The sequence below is a fragment of the Mus caroli genome, unplaced genomic scaffold (assembly GCF_978045245.1).
Source record: "Mus caroli unplaced genomic scaffold, Mus_caroli_1 scaffold_11, whole genome shotgun sequence".
NCBI lineage: Eukaryota > Metazoa > Chordata > Mammalia > Rodentia > Muridae > Mus > Mus caroli.
Genome location: NW_028227266.1, coordinates 26,137,280 through 26,155,617, shown reverse-complemented (window position 1 = coordinate 26,155,617; position 18,338 = coordinate 26,137,280). Strand labels below are relative to the sequence as shown.

General features: G+C 44.1%; 1 protein-coding gene across 3 annotated transcripts in view; it reads left to right on the top strand.

Moving 5' to 3' along the window:
* Ntm (neurotrimin) overlaps positions 1-18,099 on the top strand; it is a 969,657-nt gene extending 951,558 nt beyond the window's left edge. The window contains exons 6-10 of one of the 3 annotated variants that reach the window (XM_029481303.2): positions 730-850; positions 3,557-3,708; positions 6,805-6,840; positions 12,320-12,352; positions 16,336-18,099. In XM_029481303.2, coding sequence (XP_029337163.1) covers positions 730-850; positions 3,557-3,708; positions 6,805-6,840; positions 12,320-12,352; positions 16,336-16,436 — 443 coding nt within the window. In that variant the 3' untranslated portion in view covers positions 16,437-18,099. The remainder of the gene's footprint in view (positions 1-729; positions 851-3,556; positions 3,709-6,804; positions 6,841-12,319; positions 12,353-16,335) is intronic. The other 2 variants (XM_085844500.1, XM_085844501.1) reach the window with 2 other exon arrangements.
* Positions 18,100-18,338: the final 239 nt, after the last annotated feature.

Sequence of the window (18,338 nt, the reverse complement as noted above, 5' to 3'; positions counted from 1 at the left end):
CTTGCTTGTCCTAGTACTGTGACCCCAGAGAAAATTCTCCCCAGGATCTGTGCAAATTGACACTTTCCATTACAATTCACATCCCATGTACAATGTCCCCGCATCAAACAGAGCAGCAATTTTAGTGAGCCTGTGTTTTTTAATACCCATCAGGGCAAACTGCTGGGATGCCACAGGTAGCTGAGTGAAGACTTCAAATGAAGGCAGACCAAGAAAGGAGGTCTAGTTTAGCACGGGATCCATTTCAGAATGCCCGTGGGAAGGGCTGGTTTGTATATCCTTCAGGCAACTCTCCATGAATATTATTAGTTATAACCGAGTCGTAGGTGGGAATTGAATAGTTTGAAGTCATACACTTTGGCAAGAACCCGGTGTACAGAAATTCCATGAGGATGATTAAAGGTGCTGACGGCCACCCTACGGAGTATAAGGCTGATGGGTGGGTGTCTTCCTATGAAAGTTGAAAGCCTTTAAACAGGCACTGTACCACAAGAGCTGACAGCAAAACCTCAGTACCGAGAGAAGCAATGTATGCTGAAAAACAATGACTTCCTTTAAAACTGCATCCAGATCATTCCCATTCTCTGCAACAGTCCACACAGCAGTCCGATGATGCACATCAGTGGATGGGGCACAGGGAGTAAGAAACAAAACCTGTGAATGAACCAGGCTTTTACTTTTTATTTTCATGTGTACTTTTAAATTGCATGGAGCATCTTCTTTCTGTAGATCCACCATACATCTCAGAAGCTAAGGGCACAGGTGTCCCCGTGGGGCAGAAGGGGACTCTGCAGTGTGAAGCTTCCGCAGTCCCTTCAGCAGAATTCCAATGGTTCAAGGATGACAAAAGGTACAGTCCTCTCCTTCATTAACCCCCCTAGAAATTCCCAATTGCAGACAATCAAAATTTAATTCCTGGGAAATCCTCTCCTGACATGGTATGGGGGGCAGGGGTGTGTGAAAGCAAGGCTTTCTAAATTAAGAAAAGCTCAGCAAGGGTTCTGATGTCATCTTCTGTATTATCACTCATCAAACAGCAGGACTGAAAGATAATATAATTTAGCCAAGCAAAAATAAGAAAACAAAAGCCACCAACAACATGTGAGCTTAGAAAATAATATGTTCTGCAGAGAGCTATTTTTAACACTTTCCCAGGCCTAAGGGATTCTGATTGACTCTAGGAGGGGCTCTCAAGCTGTCTTCCCATCAAGGGTCTCCACTTTCCTCCCTGAGGTGCTCAGTGCCACTGTGACCTTTGTGCACCCTCCCTTGTGTGCAGGCTGTTCTTTCTCTGTAGGAGAAAAGAGTCAGGACTATTCCCTTCCTTGCCATTGTCGCAGCCATCACGGGGACTTTTGTTGTGAGTCCCTGAAGATGATCAGTTTGAGGAGTTATCAAATTGCATGTCAGCACAGGGGTCAGCAGCTCCGCATAGCCAGGCAGCATGACAATTACTACTATCAAAGAGCTATCTGGAGGTGGATGAACAACAAATAAATGTGTATGCTCTGTCTGTGTTCAGAATATTGTCATAAGAGCAGAGGTGGTGGCACTGGAGGTACAAGAAAAAGTCCTGGGAGATCTGTGGATGGTTGAGCAGAGGGAAGAAGACAGGGATCAAAAACCACAAAGAAAGTTTGAGAAAGAGCCATGGGGGCCATCCCCATAACGAAAGTGTCTTCTTACCTTAGGGCTGGTGCTCATGTCACTGGCTTTTGTTTCCTCATGCAGTCTCTAAGGCCTCACAATATCTTCTAGCTCCTCAGCCAATACATTACATTTTATCTAGACTCAAGTCATTCCATCATATGATCCACATTCAGTGAAGGACACTGCAGGGGATTTGAGGACACATCCTGGCAGCCTCTGGTGGGGTGTGTTAGAACTAAGGCAGAAAGAGGTGGACAAAGCCACTGAAGAAAGAAATGGAGCTGGCTGTTTTCCTTCATTCAAGAAAACATAAATTCTTTTTTCCCCGACACTTTTCTTATAGCAATAAAGAGAAACTGAGGCTTAGAGTCCCATGATTTGCCTCTGTTTAAGAACACTATTGAAGTCTCCGTGCTAAGCCACAGAACTTTATTGTTCAAATTCTTGATAGGAAAAAAATAGAAGCAAAACAAGCTCTCAAAATGTGAGAAGAAAATAGAAAAAAAAATGTGTGTTGAGGCAAAACATTACCCCCAAGCAGAGGCCACAAACTCTGTCATCATTTAGCCAGAAGAAAAAGGGAGACAGTGCTCCAATGCTGGCTGGCAAGGAGACCATGGTTCAGGCAACTTTGTGGCCTCTTTAAGATCCTTTTTATATCTTTCTTTTTGCTTCTTCCCACTGATTTTTCTGTGTCCATTAATTCCTTTGCTCATTTATTCATTTCCATCATTCTCCCAGTGAGTAGGTTTCTCTGTCCTCTCAGCAGCGATCATGCCAAGAACATTTCTACTGTGTAGTCCTTGACACAGCTTTTCTTCTTTGTGCCACTGAGGCTACAAGGCAACTGTGGCCTCAGGTCTCAGAGGGAACATGACATCTGTTCCAGTAAATGACAACTGAAGCCCATTTCATTTTCACTGACACACGCAGAATTCCACCACAAATTGAAGAGGCTTTGGCCGGGACAGGCAGTTTTCTAGATGACTTTGGGGGGGTTCTCTTGACTGATAAGTTTGCTTCCTCACCCTGAGTCTGCTGTCAATCAAATGAAGAGGAGATGAAGTTCTCTTCTTAGGAACCCTTGCCACCTCACAGAGACAGTAGCCACTGAACGGCCTACAGCTTCTTTAAGAAACTTAACATGGTTGGCAGTCAGGGATGGGGGATCCTTGAGTGCCTAAGGGGGTATTGTGTGTTGTCCCAAGGGTGTGACATGCTGCAAAGGGCTGATGGTCATCCTGCACTGTGGTTAGATGCAGACATTTCTGCGCTGCCAAGTTAAGAACCTGCTTTGGGTAAATCTTTTCCTAATATGGAGCCAAAATCCAATTCACAGTTTGGTTGTGATGGGAAGATGGCTTACTTTATCTAGATCACTGCCAAACTAGGACATGGGCTCCACACCTATAAAGCTCACAGAAGCTTCTCACCATGGCTGTGAGTCTTGGACAGCACCCCTTCATAAAATTAACTGGTATGGAACAAGCTGGAGCTAGAACAGTGGCCTCTGGTCCCACAGCAGGGTACCTCCTGCCATTTCACAGAGCCAAAGGACCTTTCAGTGACGATAGAGGACTCACACCAATTCATTGACCTTAGTTTTTGAGAAAGGAAGAAACCTAGAGGAATCTCTCAAGACTACAAAGCAAAACAGGTCCTACAAGCCCATCATTTCACTTGCACAAAAGCTCACATGGCCAGGGAAGGCAATTCCAGACCAATACCCTGGCAGATTGTCGAAAATTGTTGTGTTAAATAGACTGTGTCTTTATGATGATGATATCATAAGGTGGTGTAGATATCATTACTCCTAAACTTTTAGTTCATCCTATGAGAAAAATTAACTGTTTTCTTTTTCTTCCCCCTTCACCTGCTTTCCCTTTTCTGTTCCTTCTTTGCCTAGACTGGTCGAAGGAAAGAAGGGAGTCAAAGTGGAAAACAGACCTTTCCTTTCAAAACTCACCTTTTTCAACGTCTCTGAACATGACTATGGGAACTACACATGTGTGGCCTCCAACAAGCTGGGCCACACCAACGCCAGCATCATGCTATTTGGTGAGACTCTGCCCTGAGATGGGTAGCAAGAGTGTGTGAAGTAGGGTAGGGCTGATGGAGGGGAAGGAGTGAGCAGGGTAATGTATGTGAAAGAATAAGAAGGGAGAGAAAGAGAGAGCACACATGCATGTAAGAATATAGGCCTCAGAAGTGGGCAGAGAAAAATGCAATGTTCATTTATCTGAAATGACAAAAGTCCTGAAATGGGAGGAAAAGGTGGCCTTAAGATGCCAAAAATGACTTTTCTTCCTCCTCAGTGATATCTCCAAAACTGACTCGGGGATTATAATTGGACAAAGTAGTTAAGATCTCAGAGAGGGGCATTTACAGCTTCAGTCCTTAGCTCACTGGGCTAAATAACATGTTCCCTTTTCTGAAACTTTCCCAGCCATTGGCACATAAGAAAAAAGTGAATAACATTCATAAGAGCTGAATCACAGCCCTTGGAATCCTTAATAATATTCATTTCAGAGGCAGCAGATAAAGAAGACAGAAAATGGGATTTTCCAAGTTCTCTATTTGTGTCGATGGCTGGTAAAGACATTTGCCCATCCTCACCATCATCTTGAGAGATGTCATCTCATTGTTCATGTGCCAATTCCTTGGCTCTTTACTCAGGAACTAAGTTTATAAAGTATTTTTTCGGTCCTCATTTCATGCCTAGTCACTGTATTGGTGGCAGAAGCAATAAGCAAGCTCCTTGAGAAGGACTGGATACCTACACCCTGTGTGAGCAATGTCTATTCAGGAGGGACTGGCTACCCATGGCTTCAAAGCCTTAATGGGTACAGATGCTTCTCATGGGCCATCTGATTAATTTTTGCTTGCCTTCTGAACACATTTCTCCATATCCCACCAAGTTCAATGACTGTCAAATTTTCCAATCAGTTGTTCCCATTCCCTGGGTTTGGTAGAAAGGGAAAAGAGAGATATGAACATCAATTCTCACTCTTTGGAGAGATCCCAGGCAGCCTCTCAGCGTCATAGGTTCTGCTCTGCTTTCTGGCCCTGCCACATGCCCTTGGTGCTAACAGCACATGCTCCATAGTGCTATCTCAGCTTCTAAATCACATCCTCCCAACCTCCAACTCAGCATATGAAACACAGCCCAGTGCCCAGCATTAGCTGAGAGAGCTGGGACAGGGAAGGCAATGGGTGATCCTAGAACACGTAGCTCAGAAGGAACACAGGAGCATGCTGTGAGTAAAGTGACTGAGAAGCTTAGAGTCTCAATAAGGTTAGCCATAAGCATTCTCCCATGAATGGAGAGATAGCCATGGGACTCTCTTGTGCATGGAAATCATCAAAAGTGCCCTTTTGTGCATGGGAATAGCCATAAGAATTCTCACATATACGAGGATAGTCAGTTGTGCCTCTCTTGAGCATGGGAGTAGTCATAAGTGCTTTTCAAATCTGTCAGGTGTTTAGGGTTTTACAGACAACATCTGTCTGTGTGCACAAAGGATACATTAGGAAAGGGCAGCCCCCGCCCTTGCCTTGGAAATCTAAGGTGCATCCATAATCCACATTGTTTTTCACAGCATCTCTACCTATCCTGCCTTTTGGCCATAGCTATGCCCAGTTTTGGAAATGGTCTGCCCCTCCTTCAATCTCCTCTCAGTTTTAAGATGGAGACAAAAAATGGTTTGTCCAATGACTTTTTCCCACTAGCCTCCCAGCCCTCTTCTCTCAAGCTGTATCAGGATGAGAAAAGAGGTAAGAAGCAGATGTTTTAAGAGTAAAATAATAGTTGCTTCCATGACAAGAAAATCAGTGACACATGTGCCATAAATCCACTCTTTTCAGCAGACACCCATGTGGCAATTACTACTTTGTTTTCTCTCCCTTCCCTCCACCAATAAGAGAACACAGACCCTCTGCCTCATTTAGAATAATGTTATTATTGTTGGCTTCCTAGATTATATGATTTGCTAAATGCCCATTACGAAGTAATAGTACCTTTGCCAATAACTGGAGGAGCCCTGGGTTTTCCAAAGATGAATAAGATACACGTGGGGATGGATGCTCTTTAATGGAGGATGTCTCTAGACCTGTAACATACAAAATCTCTAAGAGGGGGAGGCAAACATGCAGCCTCTTTCAAATTTAGCCAATTAGAAACCAATTTCATTTGTTGGCTTCATTTGAGAGACTATTCTTGAGCAGCCTATCCCAGAAATGTTGCATGGGTATCATTGTTTCATGGACCTGGTGAAACCCAGACACATTTCAGATGAGCTTTTCAACCCCTCATCTCCAGCCATGTCTTGTCCAGACATTATTGTGGCCCCCAAGTTCATAATTGAGGCTCACTATTAGATAATAGCACCTCCTTTTATGAATTCAGAACATCATCGATTAAGTTCTTTCTCTAGCACCATTGCACAAACCCAGGCATTTGTCATCACCTTGCACATAAACCATAGAAGGCTATCCTGTCTGTACTTTCACACTAAAAAGTGAGGAGATCTGATGGAAGAAACTCCTATTATGCTTGTATTTCAGTAACTGTAAGTCCTATAGGAGCAGTGTGAACCTTGCCATTACCAACCACTAAGGCTCTGAGCTTATGGTCTCTGGAACTATAGAGCTGGTTGGTAGTGAAGCTTTGGGACTGCTGCTTCTATCTTCCTGAATCACAGTGGTTCCAGGGGCCCTAGTGCAATTCAGATCATAACACCACAAGGCCAGAAATTCCTGAATTTAGTCTAGCTGTAAGACAATGGGATGAAGATTTCTGAGGAAACACTTTACCTGGAAAGGAGATTTGGTCCTTTGCTTACAGTCAGTTCCCAAGTTCAGCAGAAGTAAAGAGTGAATCTGTCTGCACTGGAAAATACATCGAGTGTGGCCCCCTGCCCCCTGCCTTGCTTCCCACCATCCCATCCATATAAAGGGACACCAAGCATTTCAATGTTTGTCTTGCTGCACCTTGTCCTATGACCTTTGGTTTGTGTCTCCCTTTATTTATCCTTTCCTCTAGAAATGCTTGTGAAAGGCAGTATACAAACTATATATGAAAAATATATAGCGACTGTATATAATATATGTGTTTATTTTCATTTTTTTCTCCTGTATGTCCCCCACCTGGTTTAGAACTAAATGAGCCTACAAGCTCAACTTTGTTGCAAGGTTAGTATCCCTCTTACCTTCTGTTTTCCCTCCCTTTACCTCAAACCCAAACCCACCTCCCTCTCCCTCCTGCTGGTGTTGATTTCCTGATGTTTCTAGCAGTTTCTAGTAGTTGCCTAGAATGTGTCGGAGGGAGGCTATTGAAGGAAGCTCCTGGGAGCTGATAAAATGCCACAGAAGCCTTTTTCTCTGCTCACCCCTTGTGCACTATCTAGGAAGGCTGAGATTAGCAAAGCAAATAGAGCATCATTAAAATGCCAAACCCGGAGGCCAGTATTCAGACAAAGGTTTGTGAAACTAAATTTGAACCAATGAGAAGATGATGCAACTGCTGGCCACAGTGTCAGCCCGGGGCGAAGGCATCGGATCTTGTACATGAAGAGTTCAGGTGAAGTCCCTCAGCAGCAGACTCAGGCAATTGCTCACTGAGGTCCACATGGACCAGGAGACACATCACCATCACCTGGTCCACAAAGTCCCCTAGGAAGGCCAATGGTCACAAGTAGTGATCCAAGATGGGACACCAAAGAACTACAGCTTACAGCTGATCCTTAGGGGATGCTAGGTCTTAGATACGTCACTTAAACTTAATTGGATTTAGTTATTCCATCTTCCATGAAGCATAATCTATGCTTCAGACCTGTTTCAGTGTTCCAATGTAGACACTTGCATAAGGTGCTCTGAAGCACATTTGACATTTTTTTTTTTTCGAGACAGGGTTTCTCTGTATAGCCCTGGCTGTCCTGGAACTCACTTTGTAGACCAGGCTGGCCTCGAACTCAGAAATCAGCCTGCCTCTGCCTGCTGAGTGCTGGGATTAAAGGCGTGCACCACCACACCCTGCTTGACATATTTTTGAGTATCCAGATACAGGATAGATGACAGGGACTTCATCCATATGCGGTACAGTCCATGTATTCTTTTCTTTTCCATTTCGTCTCACCACTCCCTTGACCTCCCCTTCTTCTCACCTCGCTTGCCTCACTGTGATTTGTGTAGCTCTTGCCAGTCTGGGGATACTGTGTTTCTTCCCATTCACTCCTAGTCTACTCACCCAGTGTGATGTGTTACAAGTCTGTCACCCTACGTAACTGACAGTAGTTTTGTTTGTTTGGCTCTTTTCTGTCATGTTGGATATTGAATTATATATGCTGGATACTGACCTCTAGTCCTGGTCTTTGATGAAAGTTTGGGCTCCTCTGATAGCCCAGTGAGAAGGTACCTACAAATTTCAATGAAAGGGCTTTCCCTACTCCCAACAGTCTTCTGATCTCCCTCATCCCAACCTTTCCCCTGCATCTATCCTGTTCATCCATCTACATCCTAACTGTGTGGACACTCGAAGAGGACAGCCTTAGATCTGAAAGGTAAAAGGAAAGAAGCAAATTATGGGGAGCTATGTGACAGGCGAAGAAAAATGTTTTTATCATAAGAACAGGAAGACCTACATTTATCCACCCTTCTGATGCACAGCAGTGTGCTGATGAGTCAGAACAGAAAAATGAAGCAAAGACTAGGGGTAAAAAAAAGGAGGGAGTTCGTGGATGTATTCAGACTCAACTTGTGACGCAATTGCTGCCTTTGAACACCCAAAAGAGGTACCTTGCAGATTTAAAATAAAGAGCATTAGAGATGTACTGACGCCAATGGTAGAAAGGACAGATGCTGCCAGGGTGCTTTCAGAAGTGATCAAGCTAATTCTGGCTACTAAGATGGCAATGTCAGAGGAAATAGGAGCATCTCATTTGCAGGGAGTGGTTCCTCACAAGCAATTCCTAATTGAAGTTCCATTCAAGTGGTAGAGAAGCATCTCCCACAATGAGGCCATGTGTAATGAGACTAACAGAGGTAAAACAACAACAGTTTTGCAGATCACCTGTGCTTGCTGCTGAGTGAGGGACTCAGAGCAGGGGACTATGCTGCCATGCTCCCTCCACTTGTTGACCAAGGCTGGGCTGCCACAGTGATAGCTTTTGTTGCTGATCAATGTGGGTGGAAGTTCCCTTCCTTTATGGTTTCCTCTTACCCCTTCATCTCAGAAAACTCCTTGTTGGATGTAAGGGAAGAGCTTTTAGACTATAGATGTCTGGAATGTGACCTTCCTTATAAATACTGGAGTGGACTATATTATAGAAGAAGCAGATCTTGCACTTGGACATGTTTACTTATTTATCTGAGTTCATTTCCCCCTTGCAATGGCTAGTCTCCAACACAGTAAGAGAGATCGATGCTATCTCTAGGAAGACCTCCAAGGGATGCTAATCTTACATGAGAAACACATACAGAAAGACTTATATGAATGTATGGGCTTCACTGACGGGAGACATTGGACCTTTAGAGGAGTTTGAGGCTGCCTTGCGGCCTACTATCTGAATGGACAAGAAGGGGTTCGATAAGAGAATTTTGTTCACCCTCAGCATTTTTGCCACCCTTGACGTATCTCTCTTCCTCCCTTTTGCAAACACAACAGATTGCATGTCACCTTCCAGCATTAATATTTGGTGGTGCAGGACTCTCTAAGTGATAAATAAGGACTCTGGGCTGTGCCACCATCCCTCACAGAGCGTCTGCATGGGGAAGAGTGCAGGGCCCATGCTGCAAGCTCAGCGGCTCCACGGCCGCTCGCTTCTCATCTATCGACTCTCTATCTTCAATCTGCTCAGATCTGACGATAGCAGTAGGCTCAGAAATGCTGGCTTGTTAATACCCATGAGTCTCCCAGTATTAAAGAATGGACAACAAAAGCAAATATCTCCTCCTGGATATCAGAAGGAGATGATCGGTTCTTCCTGCAGAGAATTTAAGATAGTTAGCGAGGCCAGCCTACCAGGCAATAGCAGGCAATTTCTATGGCATGTATATAGGAAAAAGTCCATTATCTTTTTTTCTAGAAGAAGGGGGTTGAACAGCCATATTCACCCAGCAGTCTTTTTCCCTGCTGTGAGATTTAGAGACCAGCCCTGAATGTACCTGAGTGCTTAGATCCAGCTGTGAGTATATCCAACTTGGCTGACATAATGATAATTTCTGGACTGTGCAGAAATTTGCAATGTTACTGGACTTAGGGGATTCTTATTCTTTCCCTTTTCACAATGGTTTCTCGTCTTCCATCCATCTTTTCCTTCTTTTGTTCTTTCCTCCTATTTTCTTCTCAATTAATCTTTACTACCCCACTATGGTTTTTTTTTTTTTGCATGTATGTAAATATATCATTAGCAAAAGGAACAGCTACATTTTAATCAAGATCTTACTGTGATGGAAAGTGTAGTATATTCTGGAGTTGGGGTTATAGGTGGTGAAGGAATTGAATCTGGGTCCTCTACAAAAGCTGCCAGGGCTCTCAACCACTCAGCCATCTCTCCAGGTCTCCCCCTACTCCCATCTCTTCCCCTCTCTCTCCCTCTCCCTTTTTGCCTCTCTCCATCTCTCTCCTTATTTGTTTCTGGCTGTCCTGGAAATCACTATGTAGAACAGACTGGCCTCAAACTCACAGAGATTGTCCTGTCTCTGCCTCCTGAGTGCTGAGATCAAAGGCATGTGTAACTGTACTCAGCTTGTTTCTTATCCTGATACCTAAGATTTTACTCAAAGGTTAGAGCTTATGGCTACCATTGACTTCAGAGGTCCTGACAAGGTTCACACTTCTGGACTAGCTAGACACAATGACAGAATGTCACCATGACAGGGAGGATGGTGTCAAAAGTCCTGTAACTCCTCTTGATACTGGAACAAAAGTAATCTGCAGTTCACAAAGGGAACACCATTTTCCCATGGTATGCTAAGCAAAGGTTGACTGGAACACTCTGACATAGAAAACAACCAGAAGAATGAGTTCTATATAAGATCAAAATAAGTATCAATTTGCCCAGTATCTTTACAGATGTGAAAGAATTGAGTTTCTTTTAAAAGGTTGCTCCAGGCAACCAGAGTTGGGGGAGCTGACTTGGATCAATTATGTATTAGTTGTTTCTGGATTTTCTGTGCGGTTCTTAAAGCAGGAATGTGTGCCTTCCATTTATGTCTCTTTCTCATAGTTCCAAGACTATATAGAAGGTACTTATGCCCACCTTTAGCTCCATTTGAACCAGTATTCACAACCCTGTGAGTAGTACTCTATAAGACATCACAAGCTTGCACTGCTTGTCTGAGAACAAAGTCTATATGATTTCTTTATCCCCCAACACCTACACTTCAAGATTCTCTTTCTTACAGTCATCTTCCCTCTTGTTATAGAGATGCACATGCAACATCCCCTCCTCTGCTTCTGGACTATTCAAAGGGCACACAAAGCCCTCCAAGGGACAGTCCATGCTAAGTGCACAAGATATGTGGTTACCACATCTGGCTTTCTGCTTCCATCCTAGTTTTTACCTGGGACATTCCTTCAGTGGAAAAATACCAGGTCACCTCTCACATCTTTACATATTCAGTAGACCTTCTTAAGGGTGAAACTATACACTTAAGTCAGGATAGGTCATAGGTCTGGTGCTTTTAAAGAATAGATTAAGAGACTGAAGCACAATAACTATTCCTCTTACTGCAAACATCGAAATTACAATTGGGATGGACTGTATCAAAAACTGTTGTCTCACTAAATGTCAAGATTTCTGCCCCCAAAAGAGACTCGTAAGGTGGCCAAAGCTTTGATGATGTTTCATATATGCCCTGTATTCAGATGAGCAATGACATGGGTCCCTGGCCAGAGAGAGAAGTAAAAGGTGAATGGTTATTATAAATCAAGCCATAACCTTCTCAGCTGACCACAGAAAAGTTGAGAGAGCCCTGGATATCCTTCTGAGAGATTTCAGTCAAGGAAAATAGGGCTCTTTATAATCTAGTCAATGGAGGAGCCTCCATCTCCTTTTAAGTACTTACAAGGGCTTCCAGGGAGTCCCAAAGTTGTAGCATAGGTACAGACCAAAAGACCCTTAAGACCAGCTTGATGTCAGATATTGAAGGTCAAGACTCCTCTGCCATCTAAGAGTTGATTCATCAGCATTCCTAAAAGACATAACTAAAGCCAGACTTCCACATTTTCCAATTAGCAGGGGGAACCCACACTCAAGTAGCTGTAATATATATTCTACTGTATCAGCCCAATCTATACTTAAGAACAAAGAATTCAGTAAACAATGGAAGTTGTTCTATGAAGCAGTTTGACTAAATAGCTCAGATTCCAAAGGATAGGTGTCTCCTGCTAGGATCGAGTGTGTAGTCAGGCTCTGCTTCTGTCTGCTGCCCACCCTAATGGGCATCCAAACACTTCCTTGCCTCCAGTTCACTTCTAGATTAAAAAAAAAAACAATTAAGGGGGGAGACACTGTGGGTGATAGACAATGGTCAATATAACTAGAGGCAGGTATACAGGGCCTGGGTTAGGCCAGGAACTCTGGCTTGTTCCCAAGACCATCTCAGGGCACAGTAAGCACTACAAGCTGCTTTCTGCCTTAACAGTGGCTTATTTTTAATTTTCTTTTAGAAGTGAAAACTACAGCCCTGACCCCTTGGAAAGGTTGGTATATTTACTTTTCAGGCAGCTGATGCCTTAGTGGGAAATGGGTACGTAGTTTTCTGCACCTCTGCCTAGATGCCTTCTTCTCTAAGCTCACTATCAAGCATTCTAGCAGGACTTCTCCCTGATCTGCTATTCAGCTAGATTAACCCAATTCCCAGTGATGCCACATCCTATGAGTTGCTTCCACTTGCACACTTTAACTGGTCCGTACGGTGGCACTAATGAGCATCTGCTATAGTCAGAGGAGCTGGGTTCTGGGATCCTGGCACAGGGCTTGTCTTGCCTCCCTCACGAAGCTCTCTCTAATGCAACAATCTTCTCAGGCCATCACCTTGCATGCTGCCTTTGCTCCTCTCTTTCTCTTCTTCTCTAACTCAGAGCCATAAGGAAACTGGTGAGAGGGAGGGGGTTATGGGAGGAAAGGGGTGGTTCTTCGGTGAGTCACTGGGACAGGAATAAAATATGCCTTATTTGAGGCTTTCATGGCAGCCAGATGTTTCCGATGGATAATTGACACTCCTCACAGATCTCTGAGACCCTAACTGTCCTGGTAATTAGTCTCTTTAGGCCTCTGCTGCTCTCTAATGAGGTAGTGGCAATAAAGGCATCCAATGTGGAATGGAGGCGTGGCTGGATAAAGAACAGATGCCTCATCTGAGTGACCGTGTCACTAGACAGATGGGATAAGCTGTCACTTCCCTAGCATCTACTGGAAGAAGGCCTTGCTCTTAGCAGACTCTGGCTTATGTCTGCCTGGACCAAAGATCCTCACCATTCTTTCCCTGTGGCATTTGGCCAGTATTTGCTCTGGGTGGGGCAGGCCAGCCTTTTGTAGCACCCAAATGGGTTAACCATGGACCTCAACCTTCCGTGAAGATACGTGATCTAAGCGGGTGGGAAGCAACATTTGGAAACAGATGTCAAGGGGCCAAGGAAGGCTCTTTAAACTCTCAAAAGTGAAGTTTCTAGATATTCCAAAGGAAACTGCAATGCCCAGCTGATTCATGAACATCCGTAGGCACGTTAATAGATCCCCAGCAGTCCCGAATTCCTAGTCCGGGAGGCTTTGTTTCCAGGTGGAGTGAATCAGTATTGATGTCTTCAGTGACTTTGTTGGACAGAGTTAGAAAAGGGGGCAGGGTAAGAATTTCTGTAAGAGAAGTTGAGATAAAGTACAAGGCAGGGGAAAAGTTTGTCTTTGGTTGTTTCCTATGCGGTTTGATTAAAAAAAAACAAAACAAAACCAAGTATAATGTCAAAAAGAAGAAGATAAAACAGAAGCAGAAGGTAAATTTGGACATATTGGCATAAGTTAGGGTTCTCTTCTTTAGTCGGTAAGCACTGAATACCTCCCATAGCCAGTAAGATACAAATCCCGCAATTAGGAAGCCACAGCAAGGCAGTTATGATGTGATGTACCTATAAACACACAAGCTGGGATCCTGAGGCACAAGGATTAAGATTTCAAATTCAGTCTGAGCTAGGTAGGGAGAACCTGTTTCAAACAAATGAACAAGAAGCAGAGGGGGGAAAAAAGAGTTCTACCTCTTCATAGCACTTCGGAAAAACTTCATGTTGGACAAATAAGGAGAATTAAAATATTATATTTCTGGGTATTATTGAATACCGGAATGGATATGTTACTCACAGAATCGAGGAGTGTTGTGTATATCACTGGAATCCAGAGTAGAAGTTGAAAATGAATAGGAGTGAATTAAATGAAGTTTGTTTCAGACAAAGGGCTAGATAATGTGAGCTTATGAAAGAAAAAGAATATGTCTGTGGAGTGCTAGCCTCTGTGTGTGTGTGTGTGTGTGTATCTGTGTGTGTATCTCTCTCTCTCTCTCTCTCTGTGTGTGTGTGTGTGTGTGTGTGTGTGTAGGTGCCCGAATGCACCAAATTGGAAATATTTAAGAAAACATGGCAGGAAAACACCCTGAGGTGTCAGATAGTGGGCAGATCATACATTCTACCAAGGAGCCAGACATTTTTGTAACGTCTGTAGGACTCAGCTAGAGCAATCTGGCGGTGTGGAAACATTACTCAGAAATTAATGTAAGGGATAAATGTGAGACATCCAGGCATGCCATGGCAGTGGTAGCTGATGACCTCTGTGACTTAAAAGGTGAGCCATGCAGTTGGTTCTTCCAGCAGCTGTGGGGAGACCTCTTACCTCGGGCTGCCTATTTCCTGCTGAGTCAGATTTCCCCATAGGTGCTGAAGAGACAGCCAGGGCGGGAAGGAGAAAGAGTATTTGAATAGGGTGGAGGCAGTGGGTAGTCTGTCCATGGTCACTTGGGCCTGAATAAGAACAGCAGGAAGGCCCTGTGTTTTTTATTGAGAGAACCCTTTTCCAAGGAAGGTGATGTGTTCACAGGCACTGTTCTGTTTTCTATAGAATGCTGGCTTAGGAGCTGTCGCTACAGATGTCCTGTTTCCCAACATAGTCATGAACCACAATGGAGCTCTGAGGACTGAACCAATGTAACTAAATAAGAGCATCAGACAGCACCCAGTAGAGCTCCCAGGCCATTGTACAGAGGTTCCAGGTTGGACACAAAGTGTTCACCCTTATATGTACTTTCCTTATATGGTAGCCTGGCAGGACCTCTGCTATATTTTGTTTGGCTTATGACTTCTGCCCTTCAGTTAAATATGGAGGAAGGGGATGAAAGAAATGAAAAGCACCTATGTGTTCTCAGAGACCTAGCATTCTTCTTGGCCATGGCAGGTAGCTGGGCAGAGAGGGTGGGTTTGAATAAGGGTATGCTGCTGTTGAATGATGAGTGGACTTTAAAGCTGAAACTCTTGAGTATTCAGACAGCAAAAGGGATAGAAGAAAATAAAAGGAGCCATGCACTACATTCTGTGCCCTGATAGAGTACCAGCAGGCTAAGTACACAGGACACATTTTCAATTGTGTTGGGTAAGGCGCATGTGGAAAGATTGAAAAGACACTCACTTTAGCAGGGAAGAAATGGAACCTGGCTCTCATAGACTGTATGTAAGGTCTCATAGACAAGTCAGAGACAAGGACCACATTGGAAAGATAGAGTCGTCCAGACTCCCTCAAAGCACAACAATGTAACCTTTTTCCAAGGGGTTGGGGGTTGGGGTGGCAGAGTGGCCTTTTCTCTGTGAAATGAGAGAAACCTGGCAAAGGCAACAAGGAGTGGATATAGGAAGGAGGCTCCTAGTGCTGCCTTAGGTGGAAAGCTGTCAGTTAGATTCTAGGAGGTGTGAGCAGCAGGTGAGTAAGCCTAAGTGACAACCAACTGAAAGATAAGGCCTCAGGGTTCTCATGATCATGCGTCTTCATTCCCTGTGTCTGCACGAATGCTTTCCTTGTCATGTTGCCCGGATCATCTCCTTACCGGGGACAGAGCAGAATAGGGTTCCTTGGGGGCCTTTCAGCATGATGCCTTAACATTGCCAGGAAGCTGTATGACTCTTGTGACCCGGGCTAACATAAAGTTGGACAGCTGCTGACCTCAAAGGGTCAAGAAATGCAATCATGTGGTTAGTAGCTAGACCTGAAATTCCAGGGCTAGACAGGATAACCCCACGTGCAATCAAGAAGCCTGGTTGAACATGATCTGATTTAACCAGAAGTGACACTAGTGCTGAGCTCCTTAGTCAGGCCATCAGGTCTGACAGTGTTCAGGTGAGGACAGGGACTAAACATGGCCACCAGTTCTAAATAGCTCTGAAAAATTCAATATACCAGGAGCAGATCAGAGCAGCTTCAATCACAGGCCTCGTCCCTGTTCATTATATGTCTATTGCATCTGATTTCTGACCTTCTGTACATTTAATAATCACCACTTCCTCTTTCCTGGAAGTCCTTGGACCCAAGAGCCAAACTAGCCCAGAAGTTTGTATGAGGAAAGCCTCAGCAGAAGTAATGCCAGGCCAAGTGACTGGGGGGAGCTTTCCCATCTTGCAGCAGGTAGCTCATGGCATGTGTGTTCTCTCCACAGGTCCCGGTGCTGTCAGTGAGGTCAACAATGGGACATCAAGGAGGGCAGGCTGCATTTGGCTCCTCCCTCTTCTGGTCTTACACCTGCTCCTCAAATTTTGATGTGAGTGCCCCTTCCCTGCTGGGGAGAGCTGCTGCCACCGCATCTCAATACAACAGCACTGCAAAACGAAGCAACAAGTCAGAATCAAATGAAATTCCGAGAATCACAGCCAATGAGACAGAAATTCGAGGGAGGGGGACAAAGCATACTGTGGTAAAGGGGAAAAAAAGGTTTAGAAAAAGGAAATTTGGAAATTGCCTTGCAGATATTTCGGTACCACTGAGTTTTCTTTCTTTTCCCAAGTGGGAAGAAGGCACACCTAGCTTGGACCCACCCACAAGCTGCACTGTGTGACCTCTCTGTTGCCAGGGTGGGCAAGGGCTCAGCCACTCTGCCCACTAAAGTGCCCCACCATGGAACATTCTGGAGTTGGCCATCCCAAATTTCATCGGTCCATAGACACAAGCACAGAGCAAGAAACAAGGGCCTTAGATGTGCCACAAAGGGCCCTTTGGTGGGCTGTGTGACAGTCGCGTGTGTCATGAAGTGTGAAATCTGGAGGAAAAAAAAAAACAAGAGCAAAAGAAAAGAAAAAGAAAAGAAAAGAAGAGAAGAGAAAAGAAAGAACAAACAAACGGAACAAGACAGCCTGACAGCACCATAACCCCACAAGCAACAGTCACAAAAGATACCATTAAGCTTTTGTTTTTCGTTTTACCACATGGACATCACGGATAATAAGGGATTCTGATTCATTATTAATTTTATTAATTATATTTTCTGATATGAGTCTAGAGCTTAGGGTAAAATAAAAAGAGAGAGAGAGACAAGACTAAAACTACACAGGCAAGGGTGACGGGAAGTGTGTTTCTTAAGTATCAAAAGCAAATAGTGTACTTCTTACCTAAGTTTACATCTGGTGGACCATTCGCCAGGCATTAATCACCTGGTGAGGATTTGGCAAATCCACCAGAAACACATGTGATTTAACAAACACCTCCACCAGCGTTACAGATTCCTCCTCATCTCTTGCAGACAGTACTATGCTATCTATACACTACTTAGACACAGAAGGTTGGTCTGCACCTCTATCTTGGTTTGTTGGCTATGCTTCCTTTGATGACATATATTATACAGTATATATATATACATATATTTTTTTTGTTAGAGTTCTAGCCATTTTCTTTCTCAGCAGGGTCCTTCTCAGACATTACTGCATGCTGTATATGGCGTTAGCTGTGTGTTGATCTTCTAAAAGATGATAGAGTTTACCGGTAATTGTGTAATCAGCTCCTTCCTTTTTTTTTTTCCTTTGGGTTATTTACATGTCAGAGACATTTCTACAAAGCAGAAAGGACAACAGAAACAATAACTAATACCAGGCGCAGCATCTTTCCAGGTGTGGCTCTCTGAGGAGGAGGCCACCAGCTTTGGCTTCTCCATCACACCTTGGGGCATTAACGGACAGCAAGCAACTGAAACAACTAAACCAACAGGAATCACTTGCTTTAGCCCATTGTGGGAATCCCTGATGCCTTTGTGACTACTGGAGAACATAATCCTCTTGGTTTATTTTATTTAATTTTCCACCTTTGTGTGAGTGTGTATGAAAGAGAAGAAAAAAATGCAGTTTTTAGGTAACCGTTTTTTTTTCCCTTCCCCGAAGTCTGGGGACCAGAGAGGCCTCGGGGAGGGGTCCTGGATGTGATGAGGGAAACTGGGATTGGGGGATAGGGGAGGGAAGGGTTGTCTCTGACTTGACATTAAAAAGTGTTCCATGTCCCTCTTCACTTGGTGTGATACCTTATTTGGTAATGGGGGGAGGTGAATCTGCCTGGCTGGCTGAAGGATAGAGGTGGAGTTTTGCAAGGCTCCTGAGTGGCACAGGGGCCTTGGCAAGGGTTCTGCTAACAGTGATATTGAACTACCTTCATTCTCCCTGTGGATGCCAGGAGAGCCAA